Consider the following 18,223-nt stretch of genomic DNA (forward strand, 5'->3'; position numbering starts at 1 on the left):
CTTGGGAAATGTCCCTGCTCTTCTCTTTGTAAAGCTGTGGCATCTTTTCTTCGGAATGATCAGCTAATAGTGGAGTTAGAATTTCACCCGCCTCTGCCTGCCTCCACCATGGCTGCTGCTATGTCAGTGTTATTGACTGGCTCCTTAGTTGGCTCCTCCACAGTCTCTAGAGGGACCCTTCTTCATGGTCTTAGATCTGCATGGGTATCTGAGTGTATAAATGCGAATCTTGCTGCTGGTTCAAATCTACATCACCCTCCTGCAAGTGAGCCAATAGGTCACGATTCACAGTGGAAATGACTGCTTTGGCAACAAGGCAACTCCCGGATGGGGGCTCACTCACCGGAGATTGCACTTCTTCCACTGGTTTATCTCTTGATTGGTTTGAATTTGCTCTGTCCTGATTTTATCTTTTCAGTTGAGACATGGCCTCAGTGCCTGCCTGTGGGGACCTGCGGGTGCTGCTTATATGCATGTTTCAGCAGAACTGGAGAGGCACTGGCCTTACCCTAACCCCTGGCCCCAAAGCTTCACCAGAGCCTGGCTAGAATCAGAGATTGTTTATCTGGCAGGGACCTCAGAGACTCTTGCTCAACCCTCTTGTCTTGAGGGGGATGAAAACCAGGGCACCAAAAGAGATGTGATCTGCCTAGATTTAGTGACAGCTTTGGACTAGAAGATGTAACTTCTGAGGCCAAGGCTGTTTGCATTGGGCCACATTGTCCCAGCATGTTCCTCCTGACTTTTCTTTCTAGGAGACAGCCCTTTCCAAGCACAGTCAACCTAGTGTATTTTTAAAAATTAGTTTTAGATGCAGTTGAATGAAGCGGCAGTGCCTGGCCTCTTGGACATGTCCGTGCCTATTTTTGGAGACTTTCTCTCCCCCAACTCTTGCCCTATTCTGTTTCTCCTTCTTCCTCTTTTGTGGTCTCTGTATCTCTCTTCCCTACCCCACTTTGTGTTGCTGGCTCTGCCTCTGTCTTTATCTGATAATAAGCCAATTCTCCCTTCCATTGTCTCTATCCTCTCTTAACACCCTCTGGCTTGCTTTGGATGAGGAACCGTTTCTATTTCTCCCCAGATGGCAGCGACACATCCTCAGATAGCTCGGACAGCTCCTGCAGTTCGCCTCCCGCCTGCCAGGTAATGGATGTGCCCAGTAATCTCAGACCAACATATGCCATCTGGGGGTCCCTGCTGCAAAACGCTGAAAACTCAGGTTACCCCAGCTATAGAGTGGGAGCAAGAAAAGAGGGGTTCTTGAGTCATTACAGCATCTTCAGGTGAGGGGAGTCAGGCTTCTACCCATAACCCATATCAGCATGGATCACCCAAACAAAGTGGGTCTGAACAGACTATAAAAATGAAAGTGCTGATGGGAAACCCTTGCCCCATGCCCCAGTCATTGGGCTAAAGTCTGCTCTGAGTCCTGATCTCACTTGAATTGAGTCTCAGCATCTTCCTGTTGCCTCCACGTGCTCGTCTGTAATCCCATTCCCTGCAGACAGGTGGAACAAAGTCACTGGTACTCTTCCTCGCTGCCCTGGACTGCTCTCAGACACAGCTACTTGGACCCAGATCTTCCCCACCAAGCCATGGGCAAACCTCTTTGAGTAAGAGTTCAGTCTGGGTCTTATTTCCTCCAAACGTGGTAGGGATCTTGACCCACATGTCTCTGCTTTTCTCCTAAGGACACCGAGGATGTGGATTACACACAAGTCATCTTTTCGGCCCCTGAAGAACTAAAAAATGACTCCGCCCTGGACTATGAGAACATAAAGGAAATCACAGATTATGTCAATGTCAATCCAGAAAGCCACAAGCCCGATTTCTGGTATTTTGTCAACCCTGCTCTGTCTGAGCCAGCGGAATACAATCAAGTGACCATGTGAATTCCAGATATTTTTAATGGGGTCCAGTTCTCTACAGATTCTTAAACATTTAATTTGTAGGGAAATGCCATTTTCCCCCCTTAAACAAGGCATAGGGCTCACAAATCTATGGAAACAGGCCAAAAAGAATGTGGAGAAGAAAGCTGACAAACACACAGAGGTCCTCAAGACCCTTGGACTCCTGGTCTGTACCCAATAAAGGCTGTTTATTCCTCAAAACCAAAAACAAGACTTGGGTATGAAAACAGGCCTATGCCCCAGCAAGAAAGATTCAGATCAGATGTTAGGAAGAACTTTCAGGTAAAGTATGAGAACCATGGAGTCCATTAGCAGAGACAGTGGTGAAGTCTCTCCCCAGGGAAAATTTTAAAAAGGTTTAATCAGCTGTTTTAGAGTTCTATTTGGCAATCTCATGGTTAAATGACTTCTCTTTGAGCTCTTTAATTATTGGCAATAAACAACTTCTTTAAAAGTTTTAAATAAAATAGCAACCACCACCAGTTCTTCTTTTCCTGTTGCCTAACCCTGCAGTTTTCCTCGTTTTCAGTGACGTGTTTTGTTGAGTAATCCTTCTCGGCCCTCAGAACTTTAAATAGTGCATTTACAAAGCCCAGCATCCATCAACCTTTGAATCTGCTATTTCTTATAAGCCAAAGAGGACAAATGGAATTCCGGTAAATATCAACCAGCATCATAATCTCTTATTCCAAGAAAAATCTCCCAAAGCTCAATCTAATACAATTTAAGATTCATTCCTGTTTTTTTTTTTTTTAAAAAAAAAAAAACGACTAGGAATACAGGGACACTTCCTAACTCAATTAAGAATGATTTATCTCAAATTAGGAGATTACATGATATTTAACTGTAATCTCCTAGACACAGTCCTATTAAGTCAGAAACAAAGTAAGAATGTCCACAAGCCTGCCATTTCCTTTGTTATCTAACATTGTTCCAGACGTTCTAATCAGTGTGATAAAACAATTAACAAAATCAAGAACTATGAAAAATTGGAGCCAGGCACGGTGCTGCATGCCTGTAATCCCAGCACTTTGGGAGGCTGAAGCAGGTGGATCACTTGAGGTCAGGAGTTTGAAACCAAACTGGCCAACATGGTGAAACCCGTCTCTATTAAAAATACAAAACTTTGCTAGGCTTGCTGGCAGGCACCTGTAATCCCACCTACTCGGGAGGCTGAGGCAGAAGAATCACTTGAACCCGGGAGTTGGAGGCTTCAGTGAGCCAAGATCGTGGCACTGCACTCCAGCCTGGGTGACAGAGCGAGACACTGTCTCAAAAAAAAAAAAAAAAAAAAATTAGAAATGAAGAAAAATTTGTCATCCTTTTCAGATATCCTAGCCCTAGAAAACCACAGAGAATTAAAATGCTTTAAAATTGATAACATGAGTAACCAGTGACTAGAGGAGTATTTTTCTCCAACAGCTAATTAAGACATGAAGTAAAAAGAAATTTTGCTCATAATAGCTAAACAAACATGCCCCCAGAATTGAAACCCTAGGTTTACTGCTAGTCAAATTCAAACCCAAGACCAGTGGCATTCAGGTCTCAGACATCTGAGATTTATGAACTGTTCTCCATTTGCTGGCTGTGGATGACCTTTTCAGCCCTGGCCCTGAGAGCGGCAGGCAGGCTTTCCTCCTCCTGAGGTATTCTTCCCCAAGCTGATGTAAGGGGATGATTCTGGTTTGGGTTTCTGGGTTGGAAAATGTTGCTGGTTTATTTGTCCCTTCACCTTTTAGTTACCATTGTCATTCCTCTCTTTACAAAGCTTTTCTTAATGGGACACAACAGAGTCTACTGATTAGACAGGTAGAATGAGGAATAAATACCAAAAATAATAACAGCAACATTGTCCCATCAAGAAGTGAAACTCTACTTCTTATTGATTTCTTCTATTTATTATTTATCTATTTATTTACTTTCAGAGACAGGATCTCTGTCACTCAAACTGGAGTGCAGGAGTATGATCATGACTCAGTGTAACCTCAAATTCCTGGGCTCAAATGATCCTCCTGCCAAAGCGTCTCAAGTAGCTGGGACTACAGGTGCATGCCATGATGCCTAGCTAATTTTAAAAATTGTTTTGTAAAGAGGGTCTCACTATGTTGCCCAGGCTGCTCTTGAACTCCTGACCTCAAGCGATTCTCCTACCTCAGCCTCCCAAAGCACTGGGATTACAGGCATGAGCCATTGCACCCTACCTGATCTCCTAAAAAAAGGAAAAAAAAAGGAAAAAAAAATGCCAGGCGCAGTGGCTCACCCCGTAATTCCAGTACTCTGGGAGGCCAAGGTGGTTGGATCTTTTCAGGTCAGGAGTTCGAGACCAGCCTGGTCAACATGATGAAACCCTGCCTCTACTAAAAATACAAAAATTAACTGGTTGTGGTGGTGTATGCCTATAATCCCAGCTACTCGGGAGACTGAGGCAAGAGAATAGCTTAAACCGGGAGGTGGAGGTTGCAGTGAGCCGAGACGTGCCATTGTACTTCAGCCTGGGTGACAGAGCAAGACTCCGTTTCAAAAAAAAAAAAAAAAAAAAAATTCAAAAGTGTACTGAAGAGATATAGACAATTTACAATGCACCCAAGAGACACTGCAGGGACGCTGCTGAGACAGTTCCCACCAGGAGAGGGGATGAGAGTAAACAGACTGCCTGCTTTCCGCAGAATTCTGGGACAGGCCTTGGGTGTTGAGAGAGAGATCAACAAAAAAGAAGATTGGGTGGGGTCAAGGCATCTATGACCTAACTGTGTGGACAGGAAAGAGCCAGAGAACATGTACAAAACAACATGTAACAATGAACACAGAGCAATGAAACAAGAGCCTACCAGTATTTTCACAGATCCAGGGAATAGGATGCTAGAATCAGGCAGCCTTAATCAGAGAAAACATCCCAGAAAGAGGTGATTTCTGATCTCAGTTTACAAAAAAAGGGTGGAAAATCAACCGATGGGAAAAAAGCAGAAGGTAAAGGAACAGATCTGACCTGCTGCAGGCTCTCAATAAATGCCTGAGGGGCAGCCCTGAGTGGCACTGTCTGGAGAACTGTCTGTATCTGGGCTCAGAGGCTGCTGTGATACTCTGGCACAGGGAGGTGACGTCAGGGGGACCAGAGACCAGAGGCTGTAGAATGATTATAGACCATCTGATTAAGCTCTATAATAAACTCTGCTTCAGAAATATGACATTCGATAGTGAATATATCATGGAGGTTAATATTAGAACCCATCCTGATTGCTTATAAAGTGAAGGCATTCTTGGAGAGTGCTGTTTAACAGTAGATTTAAACATGTGACTCTACCAAGAGCTTAGAACTTCAATAGTGCACATGACTGCTCAGATGCCCTCATAAGTACAGAGGAAGGCTGATGTCACCTCCTGAGGAGTTTGAGCCAATAAGCTAATGATTGGGGCCAGCTAACAAACTGAACTAATCCTCAAAGTCATTGCAAGCCACCTAGAAATAAAATGGCCTTTTGTTTGTCATATTTCCATGAGCTTCAAGGGTGTGCTATCTAAATCGGTACAAATAGTCGCCTGTATGAGTAACCACCCTTTGAGGAGCATAGCTTCCAGTTCAATGAAGTCACATTCTCCCACGTTATATGTCACTGGTACCTCCCAGGAACAATTATACTGTTTCACACTGGGTTTCTCCAAGAACATGGACTGGACAAAGATTTTTCCAAAATTATCTGATAATAAGACACAGAAAAACTGATTTGCTATTGACAACCACTAGATGGTGGATTACATGCCAACAATGACCTAGGAATATAGACCACACTAGACCATAATAAATGTGACCTGTCTTCAATGAATTCTCATTCTAAAGGAGCAAGCATCCAAATGCATACCATGGGAACTGCAGCAAAATTCCATGAGCATCTTATTAGCCACCAAGACCTACTAGGGGGAGGAGGTATTTTATGCTCAACATCAGTGGGTTTCTTTGCTTCTGGAATTGGGACAGATTGCTGGGCTCCGAGGCACTCTCAAGGAGGCCTCCTAACCCATGCCTCCAGATTCTAAACCAGAATCCGTAAAGTAACTATAGCTCATGTGGCTTTTTGAGGTCCTACTAGGGCCCTCAAACACTGACTAATATGTCTTGCTGCTTTTTGGGCAGGAATTCCTATACTCATTCCTCACCTTGCAATAGAAACCTCTTGTTCTTTGCCTTGCCAAATCTCCGTGGGTTTAGAGAGAACTAAGTGTATGTCCAGTTATCTCAGGAGAACCGGGTCAAGAGAGGGACCAAGACTCTTTGGAACTTGAGGACTCACAAGCTAAGAGGCTGGGTGACTTTTCTGGCCTTCCCTGTGAGTCATTACTGCTTCGTATTCTCCAGGAGAGTTAAAGAATGTGCACTGGATCTCAGCAATGTTTGGCTAGAGAAAGGGCCTTACCCTGATTCTTAGGCAGGGGCTGCCAAGTCAAGCCCAGCCCAGGCGAGGCCCACTTTTGGCTCCACACTGCCACCTTGTGGTCCCATGGCAAATTCGAAGACACTCGGCTTTTCCCACTTAAACTGGATGCAGGGTGGTCCCTTCCCCCAACCACCTCACCCCTTCACTCAAGACAAACACACTTTAATTTTATCTTGCACATCCCATTATCATTGTCCCTAGAAAACTAAAGATGCACAGGAATTTCCTGGATATTAAATCTTTTTATTGGTGAATTTCAACCTGGGTTTCTGACCCAGGAATAAACTGCTACAGCCTGGGCTGAAACTATAGCCCTGTAGTAGATAAAAGACCTATTTACATAGAAAACACAGACACATTATCTGGGAAAGTACTGGCCTGTACCAAACAGTGTAAGAAACGATTCTGAGAAATCCCCGTAGTCAACCGATGAACCCCTCCTGCCCTCCTCTCTGTCCCATCTGCCCCTCATGTCCTGCTTGTATATAGGTTTTAAGGGACTAAAGTACTGTCATTCACAGTCACAGGATGGCATAAACATTTTACACAAGTGCCCAGGCAGAGATGGCATTGTTCAGCTTCTCCTGGGGTTAGCTGTCAGAAATGGGATTCACCCCGGAGAGCGCAGAGCCTCCTTCTTGCTTCCACAGGGCCCCTCCTCCTTGAACCCTATCCAAGGCTCTTCCTCTGGCCCAGACTGGCCAGGCAAGCCTCCTAGAGGTCCTGCAGAACTTACACTCATAGATCCAGTGAGATCCACCATTTCCTTCGGGAGCTTCCTGGAATGGTTTCCCGAGGCCCTCAGCCAGTGTGCGGTCGCTCCCCACGGGCCAGATCACAGGGCAGAACGAGCTTTCTGGAAAAGATCAACTGCAGCCTTTCCATGGGAGGAACAAGGAGGGCTCCAAAGCCACCACCCCAGGTAAATTCTTCTTGTGCAATGCAAAACAGAAAATACCATAGTAGTAAGAGGGGATCTATAGAAGGCAAAGGGTAGGCAAGAAAAGTGATTTAGCCTCGATCCCAGGTCTGTCTCCTCTTTTCCTCTCTGAACTGTAGACTCTCCTGGGTCAGGACCCTGGAGGTTATCGACCAGATGCAATCTGGAGCCAGGCCGTTATTCCCCTCTCTAACATCTGTTGAGTGTTCTATCTCTAATCTAATCTTACAAATCCCTCCTAACAAAGTGGACATTGCTATTTCTATTTAGTAAGTGAAGAAAGCATTGCTCGGGGAGACTGGACAACTTGCTTAAGTTGATACAGGTAGAAAAGGGGTGAGATCAAGATGCAAACCCAGGTCTTTGGGGCACACAGCTGGTGTTCTTTCTACCTCCCAGTCATCATGAAGAACAAAGATTTACCAACTCTAGGCGTTAGGGTCAGAAACTGTGGTCTAAAGACAGGTCAAGGGGGTGGGGAGGCTGCTTATGTAAGCAGGGGAGGGAGCAGATTCAACAGCTCTGGCTGGCATGGAAGGCTTCTAAGCCCACTTCACCAGGGCAGATAGACAGGGAAGAAGCATTGGATGTCAGGGGCTGATATGGGCAACAGAACTCAGTGAGAGGGAGACTGTGGGTCCTCCCATATGCCTGAGCCTTGGTCCCATTAGGGTCTCACTCTCCAGTTCTCTAGCACTGAAGGACTGGGATGCTTTGCTCACTCACAACATTCAGCAAGGCTCTTTTCTTTTTAGAAAGCCTCAGGAGGCTTCTTAGAGCTGAGTGGCCTCTTAAAGAAGTATATCCGCAAAGCCACAGTCATTCCTCAAAGCTTCCCTGGGAGTCAAGGGTAGAGACCGAAAGTGTTCCCTAGAGCTTCCCTCAGGAGTTTTTAATTAGATTAGTAATTCCTTACATTAGTATAGAGCCCATGACTTTACAAACGACTTTGATATCCACAGTCCTATTTGATTCCCAGAACCCAGCTAGTAAGGACTGGCCAGCATTTTATTGATGTGTATCATTGCTGGTGGCAGAACCAGGATACAGCTCCCCTGACGTTTCAGCTGATGTCTTTTCCACCAGCAAGGCTCTCTCTTCAATTGGAATCAGAACTGGCGGGGGAGGGGGGAAGCTACCCCATGATAAAAGTCCCCTGGAGTCCAGAAAGTCTACCTTGACTCTCCCTTGGCCTATAGCCTCTCCCAGCCTTGGAGGAGGATTCAGCATCCCAGATGAGGACAAAAGTGGACAGTATGACCATGAGGGGACCCACCATCACCAGAATTGAGTCAAAGAGTATATCAATGTCATTGTCATAAAAATGCAACAACTCTTCTAGACCCTGTTGCTTACAATATCCTTTGTGTTTCTCTGTAACACCATTTTCAGGATTACAGAATCATGGAAGGTTGGAGCTTAGAGATCATCTCACCTGTTATACAGGTGAGGAGACTGAGTCCTGGAAATGTATGGTGACTCACCCAAGGTCACACAGATACTGAAGGCAGAACTGAGATTCAAACCTAGGCTCCTAACTGGATCACAGCATCCATACGATTCATGGGGGAAGCTCTGAAGAGCCTGGAGGGTGTCCAGAGCCACGACGATGTCACCTTTTCTCAAAGGAGGTCCCCTGTTTGTAGCCCCTGAGGAAGGAGCAGGCTGGACTCCCTGGGGGGTGGGTTGGGGAAAGGAGGGAGGGCAACAAGTCCCTGCTGCCCTTGAGGCTTATTCCTGCTGTTAATTTTATGATGACCATTTTCATCTTCTGCTTCCCTCCCGCTTTCCTCCCACCCACACTCACAGTGGACCAGACCACAGAGAATAGACAACACTTTCTCCTGTCATCCACGCTGTCATAGGGGGTGGCATGGGGAGAGGAGGAACTGGCATTTGCAGAGATCCTGCTAGGTACCAAGTACTGTACTGAATCCTGCATCTCCATGAGACCACCTCCCCTCAACAGACAGCTGGGCACAACAGGGTAAGCCCTACATACTCATTCACTTTTCTTCATGAAACCATTTTCTCTCTACCAAAAAAAAAAAAAAAAAAAAAAAAAAAAATCCGAGATCCAAATAGAGTCCTCCTCCCAGTTTTTCACTTCTCCCCTCTCCTGGTTAGGCTGAGATGTGCCAGTCAGGTTAGAATGGAGACAGGTAGCCAGGGCACAAGGCCAACCTCTGGGTTCCTGCCCCCTGTGGATCCCTAGACGGCACCATCCTAGGCCTGCCTAGATCTGGGACACCATGTGTGCATGGACACCCTGTGAATATGGCAGGACCAGGGAGACTGGCAGTTTGATTCTCCCTGACTGCCAGCGTCTGAGATTGGGAGCTCATGAGGCAGCCCTCACTCTCGGGGCAGCTGTGACACCAGGATAGGGAGCCCACTCTGGCCTTTTCACCCCGCTTCAGACAGGGTTCCTCTAACTCCAACCCTCACCGTCCCAGCTCTCATGACCAGTGCCCGAGGTTGGCAGAGAACCTCCACTAGTCCTGGGGGCAGTGCCAGACCCCAGCGAGTCTTTCCTAAAAGATGATGGTCTCCTCGGTGGCTTCCCCATCCACCGGCTCCAGGTCCCTTGGTGACTCTTCAGGTCTGGGCCTCCCGCTGAGGGTTAGGCTGAGGCTAAGGCTGAGGGTGGCCGGGCAGCTGGAGTGGGTCAGCAGCGTGGTGTGGCGGCTCGAGAGGCTGCCATCAGAGAGCCGCCGGCACATCCTGGGCTGGCGACCCCCACAGCAGGCAAGGTGACGCAGGGGCCGCGGTAGCAGGTGGCTGTTGAAGCCCATGTAGATCCAGGGGTTGCAGCAGCTGTTGAGGCTTCCCAGAAGCATGGAGATGGTGAAAGCCACATTGGTGGAATCTACCAAGAGAGAAGCATGAGAAGCCTCAGAATGGCAGCTCGGAGGGACCCGGGAGAGCGTCCAGGCCCCACAGATGAGGAACAGATGAGGAAACTGAGTCCTAGAGAAGAGAAGGGAGTCACTCAGGGTCCTATAATTAGAGAGACACACAGCTGAGACTTGAACCTGGGACTCCTGGCTCCAGAGTCTTACCATGCTGATTTTGTTTGTTCGTTTTTGTTGTGTAACTGCAGGGTGAAGGTAGGAGCTGAGGTTTGCTTCAAGTTTAATTGAGAAGAAGGAATGTTGTCAGGGATAGGATCAGCCCAGATAGGAGAAACCAACTTTTTTACAAAACTTAGACCTTGAGTCCCCTAATGGATGTAGACCTAGAATGAGACAACTTCTGTAAAACAGGCAGGGAAAATAACCAAGCTCAGGCCTCATCCATCTCCATCCCCACTTACATCATAGATCATGGATTCACATGGCCTCCTGGACTCTGTCCCCTTCCATTCCTCAGGGGCAGGCCCACTCATTCTATATTCAGTCATTGAGTGTGTGGGCATCGACTCTGCCTGGCCCAATGCTGGGGATCTGATGGGGCAGTCAATGGAGCATGAATGCCCTATAGACACCTATGTCATCATTGCTGCCTGCAGCTGAGGGGGCAGCTGCTACGTACTGGGTCTCCAAGCATCCCTCTCCAGACCAGAACTTGTTCTGTGTTCTTAGATTGTGCCTAGGAAATGTACCTTTCTGTAGGGAAAAACTAATTTCTCTCTTGGGCAGTCAAAATGTGAGGATGCCAAGGCTATAAGATTCCTTCCAGACAAAACGTTCTTTCTAAAGACTAAATGAAACCCTCATGGCAACAGGAAAGCTGCTGGGATGAGCTCTGGCCTCCTGCTAGATCTGTCATGGTTATAGCCATGGCATAGGTGGCATACTGAGTCACCTTACTCTTCAGTGGAGGTTGTAGAATCAGTGAAAGCAGTTTCAGAACTGGAAGGAACCTTAGAAGTAAGTTTTCTAGTTTTTATAGCACAGTTAATAACAGCTGCAACTCGAAGTCTTTCAGCTCCAGGGTAGAGATCCTATACTCCATCAGAGCTTCAACCAGCAAAATAAAAGGCAAAGCTCAAGTGCCTACTCTGCAAGGCACTGTGAAAGCTTCAGGTACACTGACTCCTTGTGCACATGTCCCAGGGACATGCTCATGGGTGTGGCAACTCATGGCTCAAGAGAAGGGAAGACATAGGCCGAGAACATTTGATAGAGGGCATGAGTCATACAGGTGGGAAGCTGAAGGTACCTGGGCCTGGGTGGACTGGTTCAGGGAACAGAAGTGAAGGTAGAGTGGGAGCACCTGGAAGTGGAGGAGGGATGATATGGTTTGGATGTCGGCCAGGTGCAGTGATTCATGCCTGTAATCCCAACACTTTGGGAGGTCAAGGTGGGTGGATCACCTGAGGTCAGGAGCTCAAGACCAGCCTGACCAACATGGTGAAATCCCGCCTCTACTAAAAATACAGAAAATTAGCCAGGCGTGGTGATGGGCACCTGTAGCCCCAGCTATTCGGGAGGCTGAGGCGGGAGAATTGCTTGAACCTGGGAGGTAGATTGCAGTGAGCTGAGATCATGCCATTGCACTCCAGCCTGGGTGACAAGAGCAAGACTCCATCTCAAGAAAGAGAGAGAGAGAGAGAGAGACAGAGAGAGAGAGAGTTTGGATGTTTGTGCCCTCCAAACCTCATATTGAAATGTAACCCCCGGTGTTGGACGTGGGTCTGATGGGAGGTGATTGGATCACAGGGGTGGATCCCTCATAGATGGCTTAACGCCATTCGCTTGGTAATGAGTTCTCGCTCAGTTAGTTCACATGAGATCTGGTTGTTTGAAAGAATCTGGGACCTCTCTCTTCTCTCTCTTGTCCTCTCTTGCCATGTGATATGCTGGCTTCCCCCTTCACCTTCTGCCATGATTGGAAGCTTCCTGAGGCCCTCACTAGAAGCAGACGCTGGCACTATGCTTCTTTTTTATTTTCTTTTTGAGATAGGGTCTCGCTCTGACCCTCAGGCTGGAGTGCAGTGTGTGATTATGGCTCCTGTGCTCAAGCAATCCTTCTACCTCAGCCTCCTCAGTAGATCGGACCACAGGGGTGAACCAGTGTGCCACCATGCCTGGCTAATTTTTTTCCTATTGAGTAGAGATGAGGTTTCACTGTTTCCCAGGCTGGTTTTGAACTCCTGGAATCAATTGATCCCCCTGCCTCAGCCTTGCACAGTGCTGGGATTACAGGCATGAGCCACCACACCCAGCCTGGCACCATGCTACTTGTACAGCCTGCAGAACCGTAAGCCAAAATAAACCTCTTTTCTTTATAAATTTCTCAGTTTCAGGTATTCCTTCATAGCAGTGCAAATGGACTAATACAAGGGACAAGCCTCAAAAACAAACTCAGTCTTCCTTCCGTTTTGCCTGAGTTCTGGCCTGCTCCCTAGTTAATGTGTAACTACAAATTGTGGAAGATTTGGGAAGTGGCTTTGGCTGAGGGGACAGTATTCATCCTGTCTGCTCCATCAATGTGCCTTTAGTGTCCAAGATTAAGCCAGGGACAAAGGAGTTCCACAGTTTCCTTCATTTAGGAGTGCCTGTTTGGTTTGGCTCACCTGAGCCAGGCCTTGGTAGGGGCTAGAGATATGCCACAGAGGCAGTGCTGCAGAGGAGGTGCCAGAGGCAGTGGCGGTTGCGCTTCCCAGCCCTTGAGGGTAGATACATCACACCCAGTCCTGGCCTTCGTTGCCTCTAGCCAGAAACTCAACTGATGGTCGGGGACAGGGGCAGGGACAAGGAAACAGGCAGGCTCTGACCAAAGACTTGGGGCCAGGGGGCCTGGAGGCCAGAATACGATGGAGGGGAACTTTGTGTACTGGAAAGCAAGTTTAAAGTAATGAATTTCTGCCCCAAGGGCTTTCATTTTTCTGGGAGCACATTGTCTGTAAGATAACTCTTTGGGACAACCCACTGTCCCATGCATTCCTTGCCCAAATAAGTCCTTGGTAAGTGGTAAATCACAGTACTCAAGTGAGGGCTGAGGTGTTGAGGGACAGGTTGGTGATGATGGTGGACACCATGGGCAAGTAGGAAAGTCTGCACTGGCTAAGTGGCAGAAGCACCATCTTCTCCTCAATAAAGAGGCAGATGACCATCTCACCCCGGTGCCACTGGCTAAGCCACAATGTTGGGAGTAAAGCCATGACCTGGATAAAGCTTGGCCCATAAAGACCTCAATTCAAGCCCGAGCTCTGTCTCTCACTGACAGTGGCATTTTGGACCAGTTATTTTACCTCTATGAGTCTCAAGTGACTCAAATGTAAAATACAGAAGGCCACTCCTCAGTAGCATGAGGGCTGAATGTGCCTGTACCTAGGAAACCCTCCTTCCTTCTATTCTGTGCTTGGCTAGAGCAGGGAGGTCCCCACAGTTGGTTAGAATTAATATGCTCATTGCTTAAAGGATAATCTGCAAATAGTCTCTTGCCCAGACAATGTCAAAAGGGTGATTAAGAAGGGATATTGTATTAAGAAGGAAGTTTGGTATTACTTTTGCACTTCTCTTGCATGGTTGTGTTAAATTCATGAATGGCTCTCCTCTATTTCATCTCTCCTCTATTTCATTTCTCAGAAAAATGATGAGAGCCAGGCCTCCCATGTGCCAGCTGGAGCACAGTCCTCTGAGAGGTTCCCATTTTGCTTTTCACACAGAAGAAAGGTCTCCCTCCTTTTATAACCACTTTTAAAATCAGAGTTATTAATGAGGTTGAGGAAAAAGACAAGGAGACAGAAGACTTGGGCTTTATTCTTCACTTTGTCACTCCCTAGCTGTGAGGCCTGGGGCAAGTCATGGTTCTGAGGCAGGAAAACAGCAGAGGGAATTAGAGGTTGGATAAAAAGCAGAATGAGTAGGAGCAGAAGCAGGATAAAGAGGAGGGTGAGCAAGAGGCAAGATAAAAAGCAGAGGTTGAGCCAAAACAAAAGTTATATGAAGTGAGTCAAGAGCCCCTTGGTTGGCTAGATCCAGACCAACCCAGTAAGGGGCAGCACCTCAGAGATGGGCATGTGTGTTAGAGAGAAAAAGTATCCCTAAAATGACCCCATATAAGAATCAGCTCATTAAAGCTCATGCATAGGTACTGCATAGAATACATGCACTTAAAATTGAGATGAAGGCCACGTGCAAGTGCACAAGGGCCAAAGTAACTAAGCAATCCACCTACCAAAAGGCAGATGCTGGCTAAAGATTAAGCAACTCAGGGAAAAGAAAAAAAAGAACATATAAAAAGGCCCAAAGTACACCAAACTGATGCCGATCTCATTTCACAGAGGTCAGCCCGCTCTCCCCTCTCCGAGAGTGTTACTGTGCTTAATAAACTTTTGCTACTTTGCTATTTGTGTGTGTCACATCCAATTCTTTGTTTGTGGCACCAAGAATCCGGGACTTCACCACATCAGCTGGTAACATTTCCTCTCTGAGCCTCTGTTTCCTTATTAGTAACATGAAGAGGTTGAACTGGAAATTTCAGGGTTTTCATGTGCCAACTCTAATTAACTGGAAGTGTCTGTTGAGAAGGAGCTCATAGGCATGTCCAGGTGCAGGAGGGAAAAGGCTGAGAGAGCAAGTTCATGGGCTACAAATTGCTATCATTCTATGATTTTAAAGCCCATCCAGCAAATTGGTAGTTGGTGGCCAAATGTGCTAATGGCCATATTTCACTAGTACCACACAGCATTTTAAAATTGCTAGTTACCAAAATTTTTAAAGCTGGAAATTTCACATAAAAGATACTGACATGGCATTGGTAGGCTGGATGGGTATTGACATGGCATTGGTAGGGTAGTCATAACTGCCCCTTTTCACTTGGAGGAGGCACCATCTTTCTTCATTGTCCCACTAGTTTGTCACCTGCCTGGCCCTGGGAGGCACTGTAACCCTGACCTAATCCCCCATCCTCTCTTCCTGTCTCTCCCACCTCACTGCCCCCACACAGACCCCACTTGCCTTCATCAGGGGCATTCTCGTCCCACACGGACCACATCTGGACACTGAAGAAGGGAGCCCAGCAAGCGATGTAGGCCAGCACGATGACAAAGGTCATCTTCACAGTTCGGATCTTGGCCCGTGAGATGGTGTTGATGCTGCTGACCCGAGATGGCAGCCCCTGAGTGGTGGCAGCTGAGGCAGAAGGTGAGGGCCTGTCCCAAGTCCTCCAGCCCCCTCCTCCCACCCGCCAGGCCTGTGTCTTGACTTTTAAGTTTTTACAGATCTCATGGCAGATGAGGCTGTAGCAGGCTGTGAGCATGGTCACCGGCAGGACAAAGATAGCCAGGGTGGTCCAGGTGAGGTAGGCCCGTGGCCCCCAAGGGAAGCGGAAGTCTGCCCAGCAGTCCAGTACCCCTGAGCCCTGGATCACCTCCCGCAGGGAAAAAATGAAGACTTGAGGAAGGCTGAGGATGGCGGCCAGCAGCCAGGGAGCAGCGATGAGCAGGTAGGTGGACTGGCCGGGCTGCTGGAGGCTGCGCAGGGGGTGACAGACAGCCAGGTAGCGGTCCAGCGTCATGGCCAGCAGCATGTAGGTGGAGGCGAACATGCTGAGCACCTGCAGGTACTTGACGGTCCTGCACAGGAGGTCAGGGCCCTGGAAACGGTAGGTGATGTCCCACAGCAGCTGGGGCAGCACCTGGAAGAGCGCCACAGCCAGGTCTGTCAGGGCTAGGTGCAGCACGAACAGGTGCATGCGGGAGCGCTTGTGGCCCAGCTGGCCCAGGGTCAGCAGCACAGCCAGGTTGCCCCCAGTGGCCAGCACCAGGACAGTGGCCAGGACTCCGATCTCCACCTTGGCCAGCTCCTCATCCCGGCCCAACCAGGGTGTTGTGGCATTGGGGGCAGAGAGGGTGCCCCAGGGAGTGGGGTTGGCATCCCACAGAGGCCCAGAATCCATGAGCAAGGTATACTGGGAGGGGAGGATGGAGGGAGGATGGAGGGAGGATGTGGATGCAAGTGGAGAGGTTTGATGGATAAAATGGAGTGGCAAAGGGAAGGCTGAAGGCGGAGAGAAAGGAGAAGCGTGAGAATGACAGGCAGAAGGCTTGCAAATAGTTGGAAATCGTTCAGAGGACAGGGATAGAGAGGAGGAGGGAGGATAAAATATGGAAGGAGACAATGTGACTGCGATCGCTGATCCCAGTGAGGAGAGGGGGACCCAGGAGAGAGAGAAGGAGGGGTCAGGAAGACAGGGAATCAGGACGGGAAGAATGGGGGAGGCTGTGCAGAGTGAGGCTTCTGGAAGGGAAAGAAGGCTGGGGAGAGGCTACCACTCTCCAATCAACCTCAAATTCACTTTCTCCAAACTTTTCTGGAAGCCAAGAGCGGAAGCCCTTCAGCCTGCTTGGAGGCGCGGTCCGGGGCTGTCGGTGTCGCGCTCAGGGCTGGAAGTCCCAGCCAAGCCCGCTGGCTCTGCCTGGTGAGCAGCGGCGGGAGCGCAGCGGAGCTGCCGGGTGGGGTTTTATGGGCTCTCAGGCCGAGCCCGGCGGCCTGCGGCTCGCCAGTTGGCTCCAGCAGAAGAGGGCGGAGTGAAGCTCGCAGGCAACCACCCGGCTGGAGGACCAACAGGCCGGCTGCTGGAGGGAGGGGGGCCAGAGTGGGTAGCGGACGAGGGACAGAGAGCGAGACAAGCAGGCGACGCAAGCCAGCACCCAGCAGCCGGCAGGATCCACCGACCCGCAGGCAGGCAGGCAGATAAGCTCCAATGCGCACTCACCCTGGAACTCTCGGGCTGTCTCTCCACAGGTGGAGTCATCCCTGTGGGTTGGTGAGAGGCGGTTACTCCTCCCACCCACGCAGGGGCACTTCGGCTGGCGGCTCTGTTGGCGCGCCCCCTGCCAGCCGGCTAGCCGGTGAAGGATCCACAATCTTCAAGGATGGCCAGGTTGGCTAGGCATGCATGCCTGATTGGCAGTCACCTGGGAGTGACGTCTGATCGCAGACCCTGTTGAGGGACTGCGAGGCATAGGGAGAGTAAGAAAAAGTGAGGATATTTGTGGACGTGGGGGGTAGAAGGAGCTAGACCTGAGAACCCTGGTGCGCTTGACCCACGGGGACAGCGGGAGAAATTCCTGGTATTTGCGTCCCCAAGAGACTTCTGGCTTATGTGCTTTTCCTGCGTTAGGTGCTTCCAAGATCCTAAACGCAGTTAACCACCCTGCAAGGTAGAAAACAGGCCCAGAGAAGTTCAAGAACTTGCTCTAAGAAGATTACTGAACGAGTAAGCAGCAGAGGCCGGTCTAGAACAAGCCTCGTGTGCCGTTCTGATAGCGCAGCAGCAGCGCTTAGCACCTAACTGGCTTGGCTAAATTCTGTGTGAGAGGCACTGGTGTTGAGGGTAAGAATAAAAACAAAACCCCATTCAGTCCAGAGGCAGCTTACAGCTCAATAGAGAAGGTGTTGTGTGGTGTTGGCTGTGGAATTCACATCATCTTCAGTATGCCAGATGGACTATTAGGACTCTCCCTGGAGCAAATTAGAGGTTAGGAGCGACAATAGCAAGGTCCCAGACTCTCAGAAAGGGCAGAGTCTGTGACCATAGGTAGGTCCTTTTGTCCCGCCTTTTTTTTTTTTTTTTTTTTTGAGACAGTCTTGCTCTGTCACCAGGCTGGAGTGTAATGGCACGATCTCAGCCTCCCAAGTAGCTGGGTTCACAGGCAATCAAACCAAGCCCAGCTAATTTTGTATTTTTAGTAGAGACGGGGTTTCACCGTTTTGGCCAGGCTGGTCTCGAACTCCTGACCTCAGGTGATCCACCCGCCTCTGCCTCCCAAAGTGCTGGGATTACAGGCATGAGCCACCGCGTCTGGCCTTTGTCCTGCCTTTTAACCAGACTCCCCTTTACAATGTCACCAGACAGCAAATTAGCATTACTTCTTGAAGGTTCTATCTCTGCAACAGCCTACAAATTCAGCGCCTTCATTCCATCCCATGGCCACTTACCATTTAGCTGCCTAAAGTGTAGTAGCATCCTCCTTTTGTGCTTTGGAG

The 18,223-nt window shown here is 48.7% G+C and overlaps 2 protein-coding genes across 3 annotated transcripts in view; one reads left to right on the plus strand and one right to left on the minus strand.

The window, feature by feature from the left end:
* The window catches only part of LOC105554485 (chromosome unknown open reading frame, human C1orf186), a 26,057-nt gene extending 23,655 nt beyond the window's left edge, over positions 1 to 2,402 (plus strand). For both annotated transcript variants that reach the window (XM_012000987.1, XM_012000994.1), the window contains 2 exons: positions 1,082 to 1,143; positions 1,692 to 2,402. In XM_012000987.1, coding sequence (XP_011856377.1) covers positions 1,082 to 1,143; positions 1,692 to 1,892 — 263 coding nt within the window. In that variant the 3' untranslated portion in view covers positions 1,893 to 2,402. The remainder of the gene's footprint in view (positions 1 to 1,081; positions 1,144 to 1,691) is intronic.
* Positions 2,403 to 9,309: 6,907 nt separating this feature from the next.
* AVPR1B (arginine vasopressin receptor 1B) lies at positions 9,310 to 16,302 on the minus strand. The gene is made up of 2 exons (XM_012001007.1): positions 15,191 to 16,302; positions 9,310 to 10,149 (listed from the first exon to the last, which is right to left on the minus strand). Exons 1-2 carry the CDS (start codon positions 16,128 to 16,130, stop codon positions 9,815 to 9,817), a joined length of 1,275 nt encoding a protein of 424 aa, XP_011856397.1. The 5' UTR covers positions 16,131 to 16,302; the 3' UTR covers positions 9,310 to 9,814.
* Positions 16,303 to 18,223: the final 1,921 nt, after the last annotated feature.

Source organism: Mandrillus leucophaeus, unplaced genomic scaffold, assembly GCF_000951045.1.
Source record: "Mandrillus leucophaeus isolate KB7577 unplaced genomic scaffold, Mleu.le_1.0 Scaffold1174, whole genome shotgun sequence".
In the NCBI taxonomy this organism is placed as follows: domain Eukaryota; kingdom Metazoa; phylum Chordata; class Mammalia; order Primates; family Cercopithecidae; genus Mandrillus; species Mandrillus leucophaeus.